The sequence below is a fragment of the Carettochelys insculpta genome, chromosome 9 (genome assembly GCF_033958435.1).
Source record: "Carettochelys insculpta isolate YL-2023 chromosome 9, ASM3395843v1, whole genome shotgun sequence".
NCBI lineage: Eukaryota > Metazoa > Chordata > Testudines > Carettochelyidae > Carettochelys > Carettochelys insculpta.
This window is the reverse complement of record NC_134145.1, coordinates 56,381,410-56,406,037: the sequence shown is the minus strand read 5'-3', so window position 1 is coordinate 56,406,037 and position 24,628 is coordinate 56,381,410. Positions and strand designations below refer to the sequence as shown.

General features: G+C 42.3%; 1 protein-coding gene across 4 annotated transcripts in view; it reads left to right on the top strand.

Annotated features, from left to right (window-relative positions):
* The window catches only part of RGL1 (ral guanine nucleotide dissociation stimulator like 1), a 104,366-nt gene that overhangs the window by 43,404 nt on the left and 36,334 nt on the right, over positions 1-24,628 (top strand). For 3 of the 4 annotated variants that reach the window (XM_075002516.1, XM_075002513.1, XM_075002514.1), the window contains 2 exons: positions 7,634-7,711; positions 20,019-20,203. In XM_075002516.1, the coding sequence (XP_074858617.1) occupies positions 7,634-7,711; positions 20,019-20,203 (263 nt within the window). Of the gene's footprint in view, positions 1-1,254; positions 1,274-7,633; positions 7,712-20,018; positions 20,204-24,628 lie in introns of those variants that run through there. The other variant, XM_075002517.1, reaches the window with a different exon arrangement.

Here is a 24,628-nt window from a genome sequence, read left to right as displayed (position 1 = left end):
AGCAAGTGGGTGAACTCAGCTCAGTAAGTCCTGGCCTATACTAAAAGTGTGGGGTGATCTAATTATGTCTCTGAGGGGTGTGAAAAATCCACCCTGCCTGAGCAGGTTTCTCCTGTCCACCTCTCTTTCTCCTCACGATACCAATGAGTACAAGGGTTGATTCCCAACCCTGATAGGTCAGTTTCGCACATCCCTACCAGCTGTGTGAAATTGAACCTTGGAATATCAACCCTGAGCGAGTTGATCTTCGGGGTAACATAGGCATGGCTTGAGTTATGTGACATAGGCCAGCTATAAGCATTTAATTGCAATGTAGACCTACCCACAATCATTCTTAAGCCCTTTTGCCCCTGGTTGTAGAAGTTGGGGGTGGGAGGGACTGTAAGTAGGGCAGCTGCACAGGGAATGTCACCGTTCTGTCTCTGCTCTGCCATGCTCATATAAAAAATCATGATGGGGCAAAGCCAGAGAAGAGACTACTTGGTCTGAGATTATTGGAGCCATTTGTCAAAATACCTTGTACAAGTGCTGCAAGTAGGATGCAGCTCTGTGACCTGCCCCCAGGTTGGGAGATGAATTTCACCTTTCTAGAAAAGAATTTATACAGGTGGGAGTGGTATGTTTTGGGGTGGGGTTATGGCTTATATACTAAACACAGTCTGCGTGGTGTCGTGTTTGATGGATTACAAACAAGATCCAGACTCTGGATGTGGAAAATGTGTTCTTGCTAACATGAGGTAGGCAAGTCTATAATTTATGTTGAAACCCATTGCTCCAGCTCCCCCTTACTTTATGAAAATCATTTTGTGAATATGAGTATGCCTAACTTGAAGATGCTTTATGCAAAACAGGTCATATGGCCTATCATGCAAGAGCCTGTGATCTCCTGAATATGCATATTCTGATTTTGGCCACTTATCTTTCTTTTATGTAGAGTTAAAATATAAACTAGGAACCTGTTTTATTAATTCAGGTATTCTAGTAAAAGCTATTAGTGATACTTTAAGAGCTTAATGGCTCAGTGATCAAGTCAATGACCTGTGACTGGTAGGTGACCATACCATCTGATGCTGGAACCCATTTTAGATCTGCTACTTTTCCACTCAAGGTGAGAAAATTTTGAACTGAAGAGAGAGAGAGTTCCCACCTGTGGCAAGAAAATATAAAGGGGGAAACAAACCATAAAGAGTTACCAGATACCAGGAGACTTCTGACCATCCCAGATGCCTGCTGAAAACACCCAAGACTGAGCACAGGAAGGACTGGGCCCAAGGTAGAAGGCTGCCCAGCTTGTGAAAGAGATAATTAGAACAATGGTTAGAGTAAGAAATTTGCATGCAACGCATTTCTTATTGCAGTGTTTCCCCAGTGGTGTTCTGTGGAACCCTGGGGTCCACAAAGTGAAAATAAGGGTTCCATAAGAAAATTCCATTACAATGTCTGACTCCTCTGTGGCTCCTTGCCCTGCTGCCACTGAAAGAGTAGAACTAAATTTAATTGGTTTACGGCTGTCAGGGCGGCGGGAGGGATCCAGCCATTAAACCAACTGAATTTAGTTCCATTATTTCAGTGGTAGCAGGGCTGGGAGCTGCAGAGAGCCCCTGACTTGCCTCGCTGCCCAAGTGGCCACATCCCTCCAGTAGGTGTGACCTAGCTCACCTCCACCAGCGGAGCACCTCCATACCAGCCTTCCTTCTGGTGGGTGCACATGGCTCCCTGGCATAGGCTCCCCAGCCAGCACCACAGATGGATTAGTCCCAAGGCTTGGTTCGGGGCTGAGGTTGGTTAATCCTGGGGGCCAGGAAGGGGTGGATTTGGGGCTGAGAGGGGTTAAGCCTGGGGATGGTGGGGTGGATTTGGAGGTTGAGGGCTGAGGTGGGTAAAGCCTGGAGATGGAGGGTAGGGTTTCCAGGATGAGGGGGTAAGGCTTGGGGATAGGGGGCAGATTCGGGGGCTGAGGTAGGTACAGTCTGGAGATGGGGGGCAGGTTTGGGGGTCTAGGGGTATACAGCCTGGTAATGGCTTTCCACAAAATTCTTTAGAGTTTAAAAGGGTTCCAGCAGTGTTGGGAAACACTGTTTCAGTGTATTAGGAGTAGCTGGAGTATTTTGTTTGTTTTGTTTAGTAACTTGTTTGATCTGCCTCTTTTCACTTGCAACCATTTAAATCCCACTCTTTATACTTAATAAAACCACTTTTGTTTATTATCAAGCCCCGTGTAAATAATTGTTACCCAGGGTGGAATAATCACTGTGGAGATCTCTCACTGATAAAGAGGCTGAACTTATAAGCTTTAGCTGTGTAAAAGTTTTATCCAAAGTAAGATGGATTTGCTTGGGGGATTTGGTCCATTTGGGGGGTTGGGTTCTTGGGTATTGTCAATGGCCTTGTAGCAAAGCCCTCCCAGCGTTGAGCCGGTTCAGTGTCTGTGTTGCTCTGCGAGGGGACAGTAATCCCAGCTCTATGCCTTGGTTCAGGGAGATCAGAACATCTTCTCCAGCAGGACAGGGTTATGTGGAGCCCCTGATTGGCAGGAAGGTGGGCATCAGTGGCTTGATCAGCACACTGCCTGACAACCCCAAGGGGGGACCCCTGTGATTCAGCCTTTTTCACCCGTGAGTGGAAACTAAGCAAAGAAAGCTGATTCCACAGAACTGAAACTCAAAGAAGGTGTTTTGACATGTATGCTGAAGTTCAAAATAACTGGTGCTTTTGTTAATTTAATGAGCAACTTGATGAGATTTTGGTGTGATCTTCTCCCTAAGAAACTGAGAAAAATCCAGGGTTATCCATATTTTTCCAACCCACACTTTTCTTAAGGCACCCCACCGATTAAAATGCGGGTGCTACTGTGTCTTAAAAACATAAAGAAATGATTCAATTGTAGAAAATTTGACTTGGGCTTTCCCGACTACATAATGCTTGCTCTTTATTTCATATAGGGACATGGGGGAATTGGATTTTTTTTCCCTCCCAGATATGGTTGAATGCGCAAAGAGATTCATGTAATTTATGCTCCTTTTAATCCTCTCCACATGGCACAGGAAAGCAGGGTCTTTCTCTCAGGAGGAGGTCTCCCAGAACTGAAACACACGTGGGCTCAATCTTCTCAGGCAAGAGACCCATGATCACATGAGGTCTGTACTGACTGTTTTCCACTCCAGCAATAACCGCTTGTGTTGTTGCCTCAAAGATTTACCAAATCAACTGTGCAAAGAGATAAGGAAGACTATTCAAAAATTTCCAGCTTAAATCTCATCTGTATGACTGTAGGACGTGGCCTAGGGGAAAAAAAGTCAGATGTAAGAACCAAAAAAATCATAAATGATTTGAAGTTTAACAAAGACAGTTTGCATCTGTGCATTAGAACAGGAAAAACTCTCAGGAGCAAATTCTGCCCTAATGAATGAATAGCCTTGCACGGGGTGGAAGACAAGTCAGGAAAGATAGTTTCAAATCTAACTTTTAAAATTTTTAACATGTCTGATTAAAACAAATGCACTTGCTATAAAAACACCAATCTTAGATTTTTACAAATATCTAGTACAGTCAAAGGCAATTTTTGATTTTTTTGCATTTAAAGTGAAGTTTAAATCCTTTGGAGAAGTCACCTACTGACTTCTGTAGTCTTTGGACTAGGCTTGTAACGAAGTGTGAAAATAAATACTCATTGTAGCCAAGGTTGTACCATGGACCTTTGACTAAAATTTATATTTTCTAGAAGATTATATGTAAATCCATTCAACACTGTAGGAGGTCAAGGGAATTTGTATTATACTTAAGAAATTCAGGGCTTAAATTATTTTTTGATCCCTCCAATTTCCAAAGGCAAGCATATTTAAAAAAAAAAAAGGGGGGGGAGGCATTTTCAAAGCTACCTAAAAAGAATTTGCTGTCCCCTTCTCTTAAGATTGAATGGTAGGTGCCTAAATCACCCAGGGCCTTGTTTCCCAACAGCTGCTCCATGGACTGGCACCAAGTCCCTGATGCCTTTTAGGAAGACAGCAAACTGGTCCTTGGTATAAAAAAGATTGAGAAACACCGTAGCAATGACTTTAAAACTCTCTGCGCAAATTACTAGCATTTTTTTCATCATAATGGTTTGTGTTTGCTCAGCAGAAGCTGATGAATAAAAAGAATGTTATTTTTCCGGCTAAACTGTTAAGCTCTAATGCATAAAACATTTGTTCTGAGCTCTTTTGAGGGAGAAATAATGGTGCCTGGCCAGCAGAGTTCAAAGAATTAGGGTTTGGACACCCACTGTACTTAGAAATACAGCAGGACAGGTGTCTTGCCTAGCACTGTACCACATTCACTACCCAGAGAGGGCAAGATGGGAACTGAGAACACTCATCCCTTAGACAAGTGCAGGATGAAGCCAGAGGAGATTTCCCCACTGTGTACACCATGCAGCCTAAAAAGTGCGACTCCTAGTCTGCATGTTCCAGAGGTGCATCACAATGGTGTGGCTTGTGGTCTGCTGACGGCAATAGCTTCTGGGCAGCAGGGCTCCCCTTCTCTTCTTAAGTTTATCAAGAATGGAGCCAAGCTGGCTTGTGGATCCTGGTAATGTAGAAAATGGGTGGATAATGTTTTCTGGGAACTTCTGGGACTTTGATAGATCATCCATTCAGTTATTGACAAATACATATGGGAAAACTGGCCTTACACATTCCAGTAATGATTCTCCTCCTTTTTCATGTAGTATCACAGGTTACACTTACATGGTCCAAGACAGACCTATCGGTTGGCTTGACAGAGTTCAGATTTTATTTTTTATCATTTTGATATGAGTAATGGTTATTTTATGCTCTTTTTCCAATGTTTATCAATTTAATATTTTCATAGTTGTGCCCAGTTACGTGTTATAAGCATTTTATTCTGCTTTTTTTAATTTAAATTTTCACAGTTGCAGAAAATTGAGAGAGGAGGTCAGACAGTTATTTAATGACAATAGATGTTCAGATTCAAAAAGTTAAAGCTTCAGAACTGTTAAAACACAAATTGTCAACCTCACGTATCAAAATGTACAGTCAATTTCTGTTTGATCAAAATCAAACTTATGTTCTCGTGCAATATTATTAAATATTAAATAGGTTTTGCAGGAGTATACAAATGAGATATGAGATATTTAAATCCATGCCTCGTTTGCATTTTCGATCGGCTGCATTTATATACCCCTTCCGAAAGGGAGGAGTAGTGTAGACGCAGCCACAGCGAGGTTTACTGATTTTGAAATAATGCACTCGCTATTTTGAATTTATTTCAAAGTAGAGGTTGTGTACTATAGACAACAGCAAAGATATTTCGAAGTAATTGCTGTTCTCTTGAAATAACTCTGCTATATGGACATAGCCTTAGTGAATGAAGGAAGATCTATATAAAAATATAACATCGATTATGTTATGTTTGTTTTGTCATATGCTTTGGGCTTTTTGGTTTTGGGTCTGTGCTAAGGGCCACTCTTTTTATGACTTTCTAACCAGTAAGTTAAACAGTAATTTGCCCTTCGTCTCCCGTCCTCCCCCTCCAAATCTCAATGGATAGGGTACATATTTTATTCGATTATTCAGCATGTAAAATTTAAATACTCTGACTCGCATTCTGGTTTCATTTGTTCATTCAGTCCCTCTGGGTGAAGTATATAACCTTGCAAACACTGGATAAGGTTGAAAAGTTCCATGGGCTCTGGGATCTTTTTGTTTCTCATGTCTCTTTTTGTATGCAAAGCATTCATACAATGTTGTTTGGTGAATAGAGCTTTGTCCAGGACCTGATGAGGGCAGAGCAGTGGAACACTGCAGCAATGCTATTCTGTATGTTAGAGGCATTGTAAACTCCTCCTCGCCCATATTTAATGTTCCGTTGTACGTCCGAAGCCCTTTCATAGTGAGACAGGCTGTGATTTGAGTTTTGGAAACCAGTATAGAATTATGTTCTCTTCTGTTTTGTTACAGATAACTGCCTGCTTGTATTTCTGTTCTATTATTGAGTTCAACATTGGTTTCACTAATGGGATTTAGATGTATATGCCTGACATTCTGCAAATATTTAGCTAATATTTCGTATAAGGAGGATTTCTGGTACCGGATTTATGACACTGTTCCACAGCTTATTCAGTTTCGCTGAAAGAATTGATGAATTATTTTAAAAAAATCTGCAAGTAATTGTTTGCTGCCATTCAGAACTGAACAAAACAAAAAAGCAGGCATGTATCACTTTAAAGACTAACATGTTAATGTATTAGGTGATGAGCTTTCATGGAGCAGACCCATTTCAGATCTGATACAGACTAATACCTCTGTTGCTATTCAGAACAGAAGTTATCTTTGTCACTGCTTGCAGGGAAAGTTTCTGCCTTTGGAAATCATTTGCATATTAAAGGAGATCTGGCCCCACCCATTTTACTTTTAAAGCATGATTTTTAAATGAATTTACTGCTGGGGTAGCATACCTGATGCCACTGGAGAGTAAACTCCTCTTTATCTATGAAACTTGAGCAGCAAACAGGGCATGCTTCCTCCACACTGCTTCATCAATGTACCTGGTCCCTAGGCATACGGAAGAGCAAGTTTCATTCTCCAAACTCATTTCATGGCTGTTAGCGGAGATTGACGAAAATGGTACAAATTATCATCAGTCATTGTAGTAACTTTGTGATATGGGATTGGATTCAGATTGAAGCCAATGAATATGCTGGATTTTACCTCTTCTTTTTTAAAAGATGGAATCAATTAAAATACACAGTGGGGCCACAATATATGTTGGGGGTAAGGACTGGAAAGCTGCAACATAAACCGAAACAATGTATAATGAGGAATTTTCCCCATAAGAAGTAATGTACAGTAAAAGTTCTGTTAGCCAGTGCCCCAGGGATTGGGAAGTGCCAGATAATCAAATATGCTGGACTCCATGGCAGGCGGCCCCAGCCAGTTAGCCGACACTGCATCAGCCAGCCCAAGCTGGTCATCTGGCCCCGCAGCAGCCAGCCCCAGCTGGGTAACTGGCCCCAGGGCAATCAGCCCTGTTTAGACAGCGCCACGTGCCGAAATAGCCTATTTCGAAGTCTACTGGAAATAAAGCTATGCAATTTGCGTAGTGTAAATTGCGCAGCTTATTTCAAGATTAGGGTGCTGTCTAGACATAGTCCTATTTTGAAACAGCGCCTATTCACTGTCTATACAGCCCCTCTTCCAAACTATTTCGGCTTAGGCGCTATTCCTCATAGAATGAGGTTTACAGAATTCAAAATAAGCCATCTGTTATTTCTAAATAGTGGTTTTGCTGCGTGGAATTGTGCGAAGTTATTTCAGAATAGCGGCTGTTATTCCAAAATAACTTTGCTGTTTAGAGACACTCTTAGAAACAGATTCAGTGTACACCTTTGCTCCATTTACTCAGCGTGAATGGTCACAGATTCCTGAGTAACACAAGTAGCCAAAAATGCAGGTATGTTTGTAGGATGTCTTATCTATTCATTTGTAGCCTAAGATGTGAAAGCTTTCCAAAGTGTTGTAATTATTATAATATGCCCATACTTCATTAGGCAGACACTGAATCCTTATTACCACCGAGTCCTTCTTATTTAGGCTTGATTTTTATAACATCCTGAAATATCCATCTTGTTGTGTAGGTATGGAAACCTGGAGACATCACACTGTGAAGAAGATGGGAGCCAGAATTCCCCAGAGTCCAAAACAGTGCTCAGGAAGTAAGTGTGGCTTTCTGCTGTACAGCAAAACCTCACTCAGGATTTGAGGTTGAGAGGGGATGTGGTCAAAAAAATCCTCTTTTCCTTTGGAAATACGCAGCAGTCTGTATTCATTTTGGTAATGCAGAGCAGTAACCCTGTCCTAACTCTAACAGATAATGCACACATCAGACCTCTGAGGGGGCAGGGGAACATCCCCAGGGCAGATCAGACAATGTATCATGAAATGGCCAACACATTATAATGAGAAACTAAGTGTGTTTGTTTCCCTTCCTCTTATCCATAAAAATATATGATCACGCGTTATTGATTTTTTTTTTTATATATTGTATTACAATAGTGTTTCAAGACCACTGCTGGAAATGAGTGCTCTGTACATGATTTTAGAGTCAATTGTAAGTTTTGATGGCCCTGGTATTCAGCTGCAAAGTGATGAAACTATTTTAAAATAGTAAATAGAATAGTTGTCTTTTTCTCTTTTTAGCTGCATGTGGAATATTATTTACTGTAACTTTGAGTCAAAAGTACAATGAATCTTAGGTCACGATATTTGTACTTAAACACTTGAATGATCTACCATGTGCATCTGCAATGGCAGCATAAAATACCTGGTTGATTCTGTGTGAGTGTCCCATATAAAGACCTTTGATTCTCCTCAGCTCTGTTTAGTGTCAGTGCTGTTATCTTCCCCACAATGCTCTCACAAATTCCATCAGTGGGAGCATTATGAAAAGTATCTTCATTTCTGCTGGTTCACTGCAGCGTAACTGCAGGAAGGAGTCCATGCAGTGTTCAAGGTTCTTCAGTTGGTTTTGAAAAAAATTAGTCCAGCCAATTACTCCTTTCCGGTATCCAGCATAACCAGTCTTCCAGGCTCTGACTGTAATATGTTTCCCTGCTAAAAATAACATTTTAAATGAAGTTGGGGACAGGAAGAGTTAAGGGAGAACAGGAAGGTTTGTATTTCCTATTTCAGCATTGCCTCTTCCTAAAGACACAGACAGGTGGGTTTTATAGAGCGTGGCATAGTTTTTCAAAACAGCATTATTCTAAAATACTGCCACACATCTGACATGCCAGTGCCACCAAAGACCAGCTACTAGCTCTATTGGTTCTTTGTGCTAGTTATTATGTCACAGCATATTAAGTTGTGGGGCGTCTTGCAGAAGCTGAACTAACAAATCTTGAGTAGGCTCAGAGAGGTAGCTGTGTTATTCTGTATCTTCACAAAACAAAAAAAGCAGTCATGTAGCAACTATCTTTTTTAATTTTTTTTTACTCTGTCTTTTTTTTAAATTCTTTTTCTCTCAGTTATCAGTTATTCTCCAGATCTGAAGAAGTGGGCCTGTCCACAAAACCTCATCATCTAATAAAACAAAAAAGCAGTCTTGTAGCATTTTAACAACTAACAAAATTATTCATTAGTTGATAAACTTTTGTGGGACAGACCTACTTCCAATTCCAGATCTGAAGAAGTAGGTCTTTCTCACCAAAGCTCATCATCTAATAAATCATTTTGTTAATTGGTAAAGTGCTACAAGACTGCTTTTTTTTCGTTTTGTGAAGACACAGACTAACACCTCTCTGTGACTATCTAATAAGGATCTTGAGTAGGGTTTATACCAACCTCCACTCTGGTGGTGGGCTCTATACCCTGTGCCCTTTGCTGTGTGGATTCAACAGAGAAGGAGTGTAAGTTAGTCATTAGGGAACATGCTTTGGAAATCAGCATTTCCTGCTTCTAATGCCCGCTCTTAAACCAAGGGCTTGTCAGTGAAATGCTATCACAGCTCAGCTGCAGCCCTGCCTGGGTAAAGTCTCAGTGTGGATGTGACCTATACTAGTCGGAGGGGTTCTCTTGTCAGCATAAACAACAAGAAGTCCTTTGGCACCTTATAGACTAACAGATGGTGTGGAGCACAAGCTTTTGGGGGTAAAGACCCACTTCGTAAGAGGCTTTGCCCTCGAAAGCTTATGCTCCAAAACATCTGTTAGGTTCCACAGGACTCCTTGTTGTTTTTGAAGACACAGACTAACACGGCTCCCCCTCTGATTCTTGTCAGTTGAGGAAATCCTCCTCCCCAGGAGGTGACAGTTAGGTTAATGAAAGAATTCTTCTGACATTCGAGCTCTGTCTATAAGGAGACTCAGGTGGGCTTAACTGTATTGCCCAGGAGTGTGGATTTTTTACATCCTGGAGCAGCATAGCTGTGTCAGTCCTGCTTTTCTAGTGTAGCCTGCTCTTGATTTGTTTGGTGAGCTTAGGCACATTGCTTAACCTCTCTGGGCCTTACAGTTTCCCCATCTGAACAATACCGGAAATAAAACCTACCTTACAGGAGTGTAGTGGTGCTTAATTAATATTTGTAAAGTACTATCAGCTCCTCAGGAGAAGGTTCTCCTCAGAGCCAAAGTATTACCCGATGTTAATTGTTATGCCATTACCAGTCACCTTTAAATAAGTGACGTCAGAAGTTAGGAGCCAATTAGTGACAGATTTGAGAGTCTGCAAGAAGGAATAGCAACGAAGGGTCCTGTGCCACCTTATAGACTAACAGAAAAGTTTTGAGCATGAGCTTTCGTGAGCACAGGCTCACTTCTTCAGTGAGTCTGTGCTCATGAAAGCTCATGCTCAAAACTTTTCTGTTAATCTATAAGGTGCCACAGGACCCTTCGTTGCTGTTACAGATCCAGACTAACACGGCTACCCCTCCAATGCAAGAAGGAATGTGCTGTCTGTCCAGGCATTGGTATTGAGCTCAACACAGCAGCTTGACTCTGAGTCCTCTCTGCCTGTGGGAAAACAGAAGGAGCTGCATTCCCCACCCTCTGTTTTGTCAGAAAATGCTCTTCCAAGCACATGTGCTAGTTCTTAAATATGTCAGAAATACAGAGAAGGCAGTACAATGTGGTGGGTAGAAAAGAATGGCCGAAGGCCCAGGGTCCTGGGCTCAAATCCAAGCTGAGCCACTGAATCCTGTGCAACTTTGGGCAAGCCACTTGACCTCTCTGCGTTTGGGTCAACCCAGCCATAAAACCTGAGCTAAAGGCAGACCTTGTTGCAAAACAGGTGATGGATTTGAGTGAGTTTCATGGGGAAAATAAACACCTGATGACCAAATGCATATGTGAACTATAGGAAATGTGTAATGGTGTGGTGTAGCACAGGGGTGCTGTCAGCTGTTGGCAAGTGTTTGAGATGGTTCTGTTACTCCTGAGTGACGGATTTTTAACATGAAAACATTGGTACCGTAGGAAAACCAGATACTGAGAGTGTGGTTGGAAAATTTAGCAAAAAGATAGAAGCAATAAATAAGGAGGATATTCAGTGCACAACAGGGGAGGAGGAGAGAGTAAAAAGGGAGAAGATACTTTCCCCAGAGTAAATCCAGGGAGTCTCCAGTGCCTGTCTCGAGTTACTCTAGATTGATATCAATAATGCAGGGGTAAAATTTGAGAGAAAACAGGTGAAAATAATAAGGTTGTCTCTTTCAGTGATGTCGTCGTTCAAGATATATGCAAATTGAGTGTAAATTGCATGTCAAGTGAGTGAAAGCGAGGGAGCTACAGAAGCAGCAATTAACAAGAGTTGTTTTTGTGGGTTTTTTTAAAGCCCAACTGTCTTGTGTACTTTATCAGACACCCTCCTGCTATTTGCTTTTCCTGCTACACCCATAGCTTCCTCCCTCTCAATACATAATTAACGCTCTTTTTCACAGCTCCTGAATGCTACATGGGTGCAAGTGTGCACCCCTTTTGCACTTAAATGCTGCTTCTGGTGAATTTACATCCAGCATGTAACTTCTTACACTAACATTTCCAGCACTGCTGAATTTGATCCAGAGACCTCCACGGGAGTGGCAACTGTCTGAATTTTATCTGTGTTCTTTTCTTAATTTATAACAAAATACATCTGGTTAATGAATCTATAAAATGTATCCATGCTTTACACAGATGCTTTATAACTACAAGTTCACGCTCGTTCCCACTGTGTCTTCTGTGGCTGTTCTCGTTACTAGCCTCTAACTTGAATAAAAAATTATAAGTGGATAGCTTTCTGGTTGTCTTATGGAACACGTGGTATTGGTAACTCAGACTTTCTCTTGGCTTGCAGTTCTAATTCAGAGATAATTTCATGAACTCATTTCTCATAGAATAGAAACCTGATACATCTTGTGCTCCCATTTTTATAAGGGTGAGAGAAATAAGGGCCGTGTCTACACTAGCCCCAAACTTCAAAATGGCCACGCAAATGGCCATTCAAAGTTTACTAATGAAGCTCTGAAATGCATATTCAGCGCTTCATTAGCATGCGGGCGGCCGCGGAGCTTCGAAATTGATGCGGCTCATGGCCGCGCGGCTCGTCCCAATGGGGCTGCTTTTCGAAAGGACCCCGCCTACTTCGAAGTCCCCTTATTCCCATCAGCTCATGGGAATAAGGGGACTTCAAAGTAGGCGGGGTCCTTTCGAAAAGGAGCCCTGTTGGGATGAGCCGCGCGGCGGCGAGCCGCGTCAATTTCGAAGCGCCGCAGCCGCCCGCATGCTAATGAAGCGCTGAATATGCATTTCAGCGCTTCATTAGTAAACTTTGCGTGGCCATTTCGAAGTTTGGGGCTAGTGTAGACACGGCCAAGAAGTGGTAGTTGTCAGTGGTTAGAAATAACCTCTCTCAGCATTTCTCCGGGGACAGCCTCTCACAGGGAATCATATAGTCAAGTTTTTTTTTTCTTTCTCATATATTTTACCAGCCTGCTATTGTGACAGTTCAGAGATTCAGAATGCATATGGAATTTTAGAACCTCATCATAAAATTTAAAACCACACTTCCGCTGGTTTTTGTACAAATACGCTACATAAGAGTTATGGTTTTAAAAACAACTTTAGAATCAGACTTTAAAAAGTAATGGTCTGTCTGCTCTCCAGGGCTATTGAAGATCTTATGGTACTTTTTTTTTTTCTTTTTTCCAAAAAGAGGTTTGCTCTGGCATTCTGGGTCATAACAACCATGTCCCACACTGTTGTGGGTTGTGCTGAGCAAATAAGGAGTATTGTGTTTTAGTAGGGAAGAAAACATGAAGCAAGGCAAAATAGAAACAATCCGTATCAAGTGTAGAACTATGAGAAAGCTTAATAAACGTCTGACAATGTGATAGTATAGAATACATTGAATGTGAAGAAGTTTAAACAATTGTTAGATTTTTGACAGCTAGACCATATAATTCAGGTGTGTGCCTGGGTTTTCTTGTTAACTTGCAACCATTATATAGGACAATTCTACATTAGTTCGGCTGTGTTAATATTCCCTGCACACCTCTGTTGCAAAGACCCACAAGCTACACTGGCATTGGCCATAGGACACTAAAAAGTTATATCCATGAGATTTCAGACCCCTTTTCAGTAGTCTGTGGAGTGGCTCAGCCAACCCAAGCTTGGTTAGTGTATTGTGCATAAGATAGACAAGACTTGGTTTTTGAGAGAGATCCTTTAATAACAGAATAGGTACCATAGTGATAGCACACATGTCCTGAACCAACATCTTGGCACCGATAGAGATTGTATGCACTACAGATATCTCTGAAGAAGCTCATTCTCCAGGTCTACCCCTTTTTCCCCCAAGAAGCACATGACCTATGAGGAGAGACTGAGGGACTTGGGCTTATTTATTTGTTAGAAGAGAAGAGTGAGAGGTGATTTGATCTCAGCTTTCAACTTCCTGGAAGGGGGCTCTAAAGAGGATGGAGAGAGGCTGTTCTCAGTAGCGATGAATGGCAGAACAAGGAGCAATGGCCTGAAGTTACAGAGGGAGAGGTGTAGGTTGGATATTAGGAAAAACTATTTCACCAGGAGGATGGTGAAGTACTGGAATGTGTTACCTAGAGAGGTGATGGAATCTCCATCCCTAGAGGATTGACCAAGTCCTGGCTGGGGTGATTTAGTTAGAATTGATCCTGCTTCAGGCAGAAGGCTGGACTAGATGACCTTCTAAGGTCCCTTCCAGCCCTAGGATTCTATGATTCTAAGACAGTTTTAAGTTTGAATTCTGAGCTAGTTTAGTGCTGACAGTCTGCTGTATCAATACCTACAACTTAGACAAATGTGTTAAAGAGGCACTGAATTAAATAAACTGAACATTTCTCATACTGGAAATAGCAAATATTAAGAGCAGGCCAGAGCTTACTCAGGGTAGATGGAGAATAGCAAAGCTTTTTCATTACAAAGTTTTGCATCTGCTTGGATGTATTTCAGATTGGGGCTTTAAATGGATACTGGAGAATCTTTTACCAGTTGTCAGGGTCAAATACACTGAAACTATGTGCCTGTGGTTTAGTGCTGGGCTTGTGACACTGGGGATACATCTACGCTGCCTGGGAGATTGACCTGGTCAGGGTCGATCTTCTGGGGTTTGATTTTGTGCGTCTAGTGGGGATGCGTGAACTCAAAACTATTGGGGGTTGACAGTCAACCCCGGTACTTCGCATTCTTACAAGAAGTAAGGGAGTTCAGTTGGAGAAACAATCCCGTCAACCTCCCTCTCTAAGGATGACCAGATAAGTCAGTCGTAGATACATGGATTCCAGCTACACAATTGCCATAGCTGGTATTGTGCATCTACAATCAACTTTAAGGTCTAGTGTAGACCTGCCCTGGGAGTGCCTGGTAAGTGGTACGTTATGCACTCCAACTAAAGGTGCTTTGAATCTAGCCATTGACTTGAAAGGTTCATATTAACGTTCTTAAACGTGGTGAATCAGTTTTCTCTGCACTACAGATAAGAAGCATCTGGGTCAGGTTCATCTGCAATGTTTGCAGTAAAAGGGGGACAAGTTTAATGTTAATAGCGTACCACAAAGCTACTGATTTGGTCATACTTATTCAGTGTCCTGAATTCAGGCTCAGCATTTCATTTAGTAATCTGATTTGGAGAGATACTGGAGAATGCTGTCTGTAAACAATATGATGTTACATTCTTACCAGTACATAGAAATGCCTCATAGATTTAGCCAGTTAAATTACTACTCCAGCAGTGTCAGTAGACAGAGCAAACAGAATGTAATATTGGAAAAGTTTCACATATGTTAAAAAGTAAAGAAAGTGAGTCACATCTGAATCTGTTAATTTACACTTAGGCTCTTATACATACATACATAGCTTATAGAACTGGAAGGGACCTTGAGAGATCGAGTCCAGTCCCCTGCCCTCTCAGGAGGACCAAGCGCCATCCCTGACAGATTTTTTTTTTCTTTTAAATTTATTTGCCCCTGACCCCGGTATGGCCTCCTCAATGATTGAGCTCACAGCCAAACCACCGAGCTATCCCTCTTGAGATGAAATAGAAAAGCTCAGAGCTCTGGTAAACCCTGTCCAAAGTTATACTTCTCATAAGTACTGAACAGAAATCTAGGCTGTGTGTACATTCTCCCAAAACTTTGAAATGACCATGCAAATGGCCATTTCGAAGTTTACTAATGAAGCACTGAAATACATATTCAGCACCTCATTAGAATGCTGGCAGCCGCAGCACTTCGAAATTTACGCAGCTCACCATTGCGCGGCTCGTCCAGACGGGCTCCTTTTCGAAAGGACCCCGGCTACTTCGAAATCCCCTTATTCCTAACAGCATATGGGAATAAGGGGATTTTGAAGTTGCTGGGTTCATGTCAAAAAGGAGCACCGTCTGTATGAGCCGTGCGGCTGCAAGCCACGTCAATTTTGAAGTGCCGCGGCTACTGGCATTCTTATGAGTCGCTGCATATGTATTTCAGCGTTTCATTAGTAAACTTCGAAACGGCCATTTCGGAGTTTTGGGCTAGTGTAGACACAGCCCTTCTGAGTCAGAAAATCAGCTTTCTAATTGTAAGATCAGATGTTTAGGGGGCATTTTTGTTGTCTGTAGTTATTTTAATTATTTGATTCTTTTCACTACAAGAACAAGTTTGTATGTACCCCAAACCTTATGATTCAGACAAAGTCTACTTTTTTATAGGGCCCTCAATATGGATTCACAGTGCAGCAAAGTAAAATTAATGAGCTTCCAATCCACTAGACACCCCCAGATAGTTCTCCCATATCCCACAGCATGACAAAAGATTGAGGCTTGACTCCCAAATGAACTGAAGCACAGTAGAATTCTTTTAAAGCCACATCCTTGAAGATGGAGACAGAGAAGATGGCACTTTTCTTAATAAAACTGGTTTCAGTTTATCAGTTTGTGACATCCACTCTGTTTCTGACAAGTGACAGGTCGCAAAAGTGAATCAAAACACCTCTGGTGCCTTTGTTCATTCAGCTAACATCAAGCCCAGCTGAAACTTGTTTAACTAGAACTATAAAAGGAACTGGAATCTGACACAGGAAATAAATCAGTTTAATGTCTAACCCTTCCTTCTCCTGCTACACAGGGGGCTTCCACAAAGCCTCTCAGTATTAATGACCATGTGACATTCCTGGAGGCTCTGCTCTAATAAAATACTACAGTGTTCCATGTTAATTATCTGAAGCACTGGAACCTGCAGCACCAATGCTGTGATGTTAGGCTCTTGTTATAACATGCTTGGGGATGGGGTTGGTTATTTCTTATAAACTATTGATCCAGACCCTGTTGTGTCTTTAGATGTTGGTCACAGAGAATTTGCCTTTTGTTACCTGTTGAGCTTATTATTTCAGCTGGAGAGCCCTGTGTGCAGTTACAAAGCTGTATAAATAATAATAATAGTGCCAAAACACTGGACTTTACGGAAACCAGACATTGAAGGAATGTGAGACGCTTGAAAAAAAATTGGCTGGCATTCTCGCATGCCTGGGAAATCCATAGTGGGAAGCATTAATGGTTCATTTTGGGGAAGGTGCAATCAACATTTATTCCAGAAAAATCAATTGGGCTAAATAAAAACAGAAACAGACGTGAATAAGTGAGTCAAATGGAGGGCACAGTATGAAAACAGGAGGAGTGGGAGAGATCTGAAAGCCGTGCAAAAGGAATCACTAGAGGAGCAAATAGGAATGGAGAAGCATACGCAATTAACACGAAGGAAGAACCATCAGAGCTCTTCAAACAGTGATTTCTCACATGTCTTACTCACTAGACAATGATTCTGTCCAATAAGTGTCTTGCATGCTCAGAGACAAGAAGCAAAACATTCTACAGGTAGCAGCTGCATTGGTTATAAATGGGTTTGGTAGACTTTAAAGATTCAGCTACCCTGGGAAGGAAATTTGTGACTCTTTGGCTAACACTTGTGGCTAACACTTGTACAAGGTTTTCCCTGGCTTTGGGAGATGTTGTGGAGGATCTGAAAGTACCAAACAACACGATTGCCATAGTACTTTGGAAAAGGTAAAACTGAGACAGTAGGGTTGTGTTAACTTTGCTTCTGAGGGAAATCCTGGAAATTGTGTAAAATGAGAGACGTGGGGCTGGCCCTTGCAAAGCACAGTTCAGCTGCTGGTGTATAGCATGGATTTAGGAATGGTGAAGTGGTAGGAACAAATGCTTCCTGTCAGCCGGCCAATTTAGTAGGAAACTCGTCAGCCATCTCATATCATCTCTTTTGCAAATATAACTGGTGCTGTGCAGAGCTAAAGATACAGTATAGGTTATGTTAATAAAAAATGCTCCTCCTGGGGACAGTAGCTGTGGACTCAGCAGAGGTTTTAACCCCAACCAACACGCCAAGTTCCCCAACTCATTCTTTATGCTGTGTGTCTGTCTTCACACAGAGAGGGCCTCGAATTTCCCATCTAACCCTGAGGATTCCTCTGCTTGACCTCAGCATTTGCACTTGTTTTAGAAAAGCCCCATGTCATAGTTACCCTTCCAGTCATGGAGGATGAGGCTCACCATGTAATATGAGTGTCACTCCAGAGTGAATTGATGGGGTTACTGTTAAGAGATACGAGGGATTCTGTCCCATTGGTTTTCCATGGGCTCAGTGTCCTCTGGCTTCCATTATTGGGTATAACAGGATCATTGGGGCTGCTGCAATAACTTAATAGCACGTCTCAGCATTGGGATAATGCGCTGCATTGGAGAAGGACATAATGTGAAATGATGACTGCTGTCCTATGGGCCCATTTTGACAGGTAAGGAAACGCCAGCTCTCTTCCCACCCAACAATGGGCTGAGTGAAGGCTTTAAAATTTTAGGGGCAACGTTCCTAGCAGTGGAGCAAGGAGAACCTCTAGGCTGGCAAATGACTGTTTGAAAATATCACTGACTAGAACCCACGTTGTGTGGCTCTCGTGACAGGGATTTAAAATCAGGCGTTCCATGGCAGCCCACAAAATTTGCAGTGCAGGATACAACGTGAGGACAGGCAAAGATTTATGGCATGGAGAATGGATTCTATGATGTTGCTTCCCTGTCTGAGATCTTCACCGTCTCGCATTCCTGTCTATTTCTTGGCCTATCAAGTACAGGGAGTTTATTCCCAGGGACATCAAACATAAAGCTGCTACAAGATTTGGGCACTTGTCCAGCCTTTCTCCAGAATGCTTCCCTCCCTAACTTGCTGATTAAACCATTAGCCGATAGGAGGTCAGTGGGATACAGCTGCTGTCTGCACAATGTACTTTTTTTCTTTCCCTTCTTGACTGAAATTATTTTGCTGGCAAAATCAGTGTCTGTAACTGCTGTGAACTTTTCAACTCCGCTCTGAGAGTGTGTGCTTGTGTTAAACTCTGTTTTTCAGTGTATGAAAGTGCCCATCATCAAAGCCTCTGGAAGCTGCACTAAATGTAAAAATGTGTTGAACAGGATTAGCAGTCAAAAAAAAAAAATCCTTCTCAGAGCTATAAATGAGCTTTCACTTCCAACTCAACCCCAAATGGACAGCAGTCTGCAAGATGAACTTAGGCTAGCTGCTGAAATTCAGACTGTTTATTGTAAAACTCATTTAAGCCAGTAGTAGACCTCCAAAACAGCACGACATCTCTTTAAAATGCAGTATGGGCATAGAAGCAGGAACATCTGTATTTGAGATAAAAGTAACTTTTAAGCTAACCTCTGATGGAGGAGTGAATGAGCTTGTTGAATGAAAAATATTAATAGTGAAATGAATGGACCTGTTCAGAAAAATAAAGCTGATCGCCACAAAAAGCTTAGATCTTGAAGGCCTTTACTTGGTATTTAATCAAAGGGATTGTTGATTGAATAAAGATGGACGCAGCATGGCTGATAGCCTTGCTGGGCCCCTAGGCAAGGTGGGGAGGGGGTCCTGTTCCATGCCCCCTAGAAGGGGTGAGCCTGGGGGCAACCAACTCCCACAGCCGCATGGACTGTGGCGCATCTCTCCCCCAGGCCTCGGCGCCACCTGGAGCATTCCATGCTGTACTCCAGCAGCGATTTAAAGGGCCTGGACCCTTCTGTATTGCCAGGCTCCAGGGCAATTAATTACTCCTTTTGCCCCCCTCTCCCAACCACCAACTCATCAGTGAGCCTGGATGGCAGCACCTGGCACCAAATAAACCACATGAGTTGTCTGGTCTATGTTTTGAGTTTTGGAACAAAGCCCCAAGCAAACCGTGTTGTGCGTATGTTCATACTTGATTGTTACTGGTGTAATCCTAGAGTTACCTTTGCTGGCTGCTCTAACCAAGTCACATTATGGTTAACTTTCAAAGTGCTCTTTCGGGCCATATTAGAGAACGGGATGGAAGAACAGTTGAAAATACAGACGTTTGTAAAATTGCAAGTCATCACAGTCTCAAAAACGTATTGGCTGTGCAGAGAGAGACAATGGAGTAGGACTAGATCATAGAACAAATGATGATTGACAAACCCCGACCTGTTTAGCATTTAGGTTTATTTTGCATATTTGGTTGAAGCTAGTCCAAACAATCTGCATTCTTGTGTCTGCTAAACTGAAAGGGCAACTTTGCAAAAATTGATGCAACCACAAAAGTAAAAAGGTGTGAGGAAATTATTAATAACAAGAAAAAATCTCTTTGGTTTGTGTTTTGGGTGAAAGTTGTGTGTTCTTGGAACAGGACAGTTTCTGTTGTTATCTATGTCTAATGGCACATTGTTCAATGGAGACACTGGATTAGATAGAAGGTTTTGGTGCTTCCACTTGGATCTCTGGGGAGTGACTGAGCAACTGTTTATAATGTTATTTATATATACAGAATAATTTCACTGTAGTCAAAGGTAATATCTGGTAAATGAGATTAGAAGAAAGCTTATATGAAAAAATGCCACCAAATGAGAATTTCATGTTCACTTACAGCATCCCCTTTATAGAGGTATAGATGACAAGCGGTTTTTCATATTCTGTATATAATCAATCAGTCTTTTCCAATTTCTGTTCAGCGCAATAGCCTCAATCTTGAGAGCCTGGCTTGACCAGTGCTCTGAAGACTTCAGAGAACCACCCAGTTACCCTTGTTTGCAGAAACTGCTGGATTATCTTAAACGGATCATGCCCGGCTCTGACCCAGAGAGAAGAGCACAAAACCTCTTGGAGCAGTTTCAGAAGCAAGAAATGAAAAATGAAAGTGAGTCACATTTTTGCATCACTGTTACTGTCTCATAGTAAAGTGTACGGGATTTGTGATTTTGTTTTCACTTGCAGGAGTGTGGATCAAGAATAGGTCCACTGAAGTCAACGGGGTTACAATGGGTATAGAGTCGCCTTCTGGAGTTTTGTTTAGCTGTTTGTTTGTTGCATGCCACAGAGTGTTTAGCTACCGTTGGGGGTGAAATACCAATATGCAGTGTGGAATCATACGTCTAGTATTTCTGATAGAAATTTGGGAACTCTAGCGTTTCTAAGAATCAGCCTGTGGACAGATGTTGCTGCAACAGCTGTGTAGTTAACTTCCACAGCAGTCTCTGGTTGGCCTGTGCTAGGAAGGTAAGTCAACTGCAGATACATAATTCTAGTTAGAATCGACTTATCTGCAATCGATTTACCTGGCCATCCTCACGAAGAAAGGTCGAAGGGAGAGTTTCTCCCATCGACCTCCATTACTCCTCATGATAACAAGGAGTACAGGGATTGACTACTGACCCCTGATAGGTTGATTTCATGCATCTCTACCAGGCACACACAGACAAACCCCGAATCTCCTGGGTAATGTGGACATAGCCTCTGTCTTCAGAGTAAAACCACAGCAGTTCTCTTACTAGTTTTCTTATTTGATTCACTGAAAATCCCTTCAAATGTTAGTGGGCTGGTAACCCCTGCAGTCACAAGCCAATGTGTCATGAAAGCATCTCTTCCCAGCTACCACCATGTCAAAGGAAATGCCTGCAGCTGTTTTTTCCTATATGAGTGGCAGGCTGCTGATATCCAAGGACATAGGAAAGATTTTCTTTACCAGGTCAAAGATCTACTGAAACAATAGTGAGCTGTAGTAACACACAAATGCTACGCACAGTGTCAAACCTGGCATGTAGTCTGTGCCCCAGTTAAAAAATTTCCTGTGACATAATTAGCATAGCTAACAAGTTACTGGAATTTGTGCAGTGTGTGAACCAGAATCAATATCCATCTTCAACAGATAAGTGAAAGGAAATGATACATGGAATGAGAGGGAAGAAGGTAAACAGCAAAAAAGTAGCCTTTCATATCACAACCATTACCTGCCGGAAATTCCAGATATGAGGAATTATTGCATAACCAGACATGGTGCCAAATCATGCATTTAAATCTATATAAAAGTCCCAATGCATAAAATCCAAATGCTTTCCTCATTAGAAACATGCGAGTCTACAGTGTTGCTAATAAGTGTCTCGCAGTGTTCTTCCCTGGATTTGGTTCCAGCACACCAAACAATGGAAATCCAAAGAGACTATATTTTTAGCTCTAACTGTTGTCTAAAAGAAGAAGATGTTCCCAGGCACTCAGTTCCTGCTTTATTTCCTGAAATAATACTTGAAACGGGTCCTACTTGAATCACAGGCACTTGACTTGAAAAAAAGCTGCTTTTATAGTTGTTGCTCATTTTATTCCATGTCCTTTCTATGCCTGCTCACCTAAGGCAAAATGGAAACAGTTATATGTTTCACAGTTCAGGTTCCAGTATGCGATAATGATCACTGTTATCATGTAGTGCTATCTAAGGCTACAAATTGTCATGAGCTTTACAAATACTGATTGAACCTCTCTAGTCTGGCACCATCAGGACCTGACCAGTCCTGAACAAGGGAATTTGCCAGACCATGAGAGGTCCATATGGTCTAGCACAGGGGTCTGCAATCTACAGCTTGTGAGCCGCATGCAGCTCTTTAAGGACTTCTTTGTGGCTCCTGATTCTATAATTGCAAAGTAGAAGAAAACCCTCCTGGTTATATGATTAACTGTGAATGTCTTAAAGCCCAACAATGAACTCATATCTAAATAGCAAACAACATGTGATCTTGAAATGTTGGATAACTCCCCCTTTAATATGTGCAGTGCATTGTGGGGTATGATACCGTATCTGTGTTTTGATCATGTTGCTAATAAAATCTAGATTTTGAAAAGGAAAAGTAAGCTTGCAGTATTCCTACAGTGAAGAGCAACATGCATTTTAAGAAAGAACACTGAAATTAACCATGAAGTAAAATTGGAAGAATTAAAATAAGTTTGGGAGTGAAAGTCAGGAGGATAGTGGTAAATTGTGAGGAAACGGAATCTGTAAAAAGTTTGTGAATGCCCTACAGTAAACATGTATCACATTACAAATCATTGTGTGTATGCTAGTCTTAAAACATGGGTTACAAAAAGTATGGTTTGTTATTTATTAAGGAACATCACATGTTAACATGTACTGCGGCTCTTGAATTACTGAGTTTTTTACTAAATTTGAAAAAAAGGCTCTTGGTGTATTTTGGTTGCCAACCCCTGGTCTAGCACATTACCAACATTTTAACTGCTTACTGGGCTCTTAGAAAACATACAGGATTAAATTACAGCTAAATAACAGCACAGAACTCTGAGAGCCGGGAGCGGTGGCTGTAATCAAAATTTATGGACCACAGGAAACTTGGCCACACCCAGGATAAACTAAAATAAAATCATAACTAACTAAAATCGTGCTGGATTATGGATGTTGCCAGACAAGGGAGTGCCAGATTAAAGAGGTTCAACCCGTACAGACCTGGATCTGACCAGATATGGGCAGACTCTTATGGAGGTTTGCACAAGTTCACCTTTTGTGGATAGAGACTCTATGTTCTCTGCCCCAGAGAGCTTGCAGCATAAAAAATACACAACCAGGCAAACACAGGATGGCAGTTCAGGAGTAGGAGTATATCGGGATGACTAGTGATGTCAAGAGGAGAGAAGCAGCTTTAGAGAGATGGGAGCTAAAGACGGATTTGAAGGAGGAGAGTGCTCCTCATAGATGGAGATTAGGAGACTCCTTCAAGTTTAAAGATGGCACGATGGATGGTATGAAAATGAGGTTGGGGAAAGGGGCTAAAGGGGGCGGTAAAGGAAAAGGCTTGGGAGGGGCAGGAAGGTGAGTAAAGGAAGCGAGAGCTGGAGACAAAATTGTTGAAGATCTGGTGTGAATTGAATTTGATGGTCTAGGACGCCGCAAGGCAGTGGGAGAATTCCAGCAAGGGACTGGGTGGTCAAAGAGGAGAGAAGTGATTTTCATAAATTGTTGTAATGCAAATGCATTCCTATGTGCTTATTTTTGTAACATATCTGCAGATAAGGCTGAAGCAAAGATTTCCACATACCTCCTTTAGCTCTCTCAGTAACTTGGTATATCTGGATTCCTGCCTCTCCCTTCCAGTAGTTCTAATTGGTTGCAGTTGGGGATGTAACGTCCTGTTTAATTTGTTAACAGGTTAAATGCTAGGTTAACCAGTTAACTGATTAAACAGGTGGAGCAGGCAGCTGGGGAGGCCACAGAGAGGGGCTGTTCTGGCCAGGCTGGAGTGGCCCTGCTTGCAGCACACCAGGGACCAGGGCTGCTCTAGTCCGGCTGGAGCGTCCTTGCCTGTGGCACCACCATGGGTGGGCGCACTTCAGTGCAGTCCCTGTCTGCAGTGATCTGGCCCAGAAGTGCTGTGATCAGGGGCACTCCAGGCTGGCTGGAGCAGCCCTTGTCCATGGTGGCAGCAGGCATGCCATAGTATGTGGGCACTCCTGCCTGGCCAGAGCAGCCCCTGTCCACAGCAGGGGAGCCCAGCTGAAGCGGCCTCCTCAACCACTCCTCCACTTTCCCAGCCACTCCCCACGGGCTGCCACGGATGGGGGCTGCTCTGACCCAGAGTAGCACCCCTGCCCCTGGCTGCCCTGTGGGGCTGGACCAACCCCCAGCCTGTGGCAGGTGGAGGCCTGCTTCAGTCCCTGCCAGTTAATCATGTCTGGTAAGCCTCAGCCATTTAGGGTTCTCCTCGCATTAATGTACCTATTTGAGTGTGAGACCGGATGTTAATTACTAGCACTTTCAAGGTAGTGAACAAAGAGAGCAAACATTTTTGGAAGAAAAGGAAGATCCATCACACAACCTCCTTTGTGATTTTGACAATTGCGTAGTTGTAATTTAGTGTGAAATACTTTGTGGGAGACTCTGAAATGTGTATTTTGTAAAAATAATCAAGTCTTAATAATCAAGACCTTGCTGCAGTAGTGTTGCTGTTTAGTCTTTGTGGAGGTGAGTGAGGGTCCACCAATTTTGTTTTGGACTGGGTGTCCTCTTCCTGCAGTAAAATCTATGCAAGGGGGATTTAAGGAGAATGAATTATCTTCATGGATTCTTTTGTTGAGCTCCTCTTTAATCCTTGAGTGATGGAGAGAATTTTCCATGATGGAATTAACCCTGGTTTCGCCTCCAACATGGATAGTCGTCTGGAGTCTTTGTGCATCTTGGGGGACTCGCACACTGTCAGAGCCATCTGCATGGGTTCCCAGCATCCCTGTACAAGCTCTATGCCCCCCTTCCTAAGTCAAGTCTCTAAAGGAGTATCTTCCCATAAGG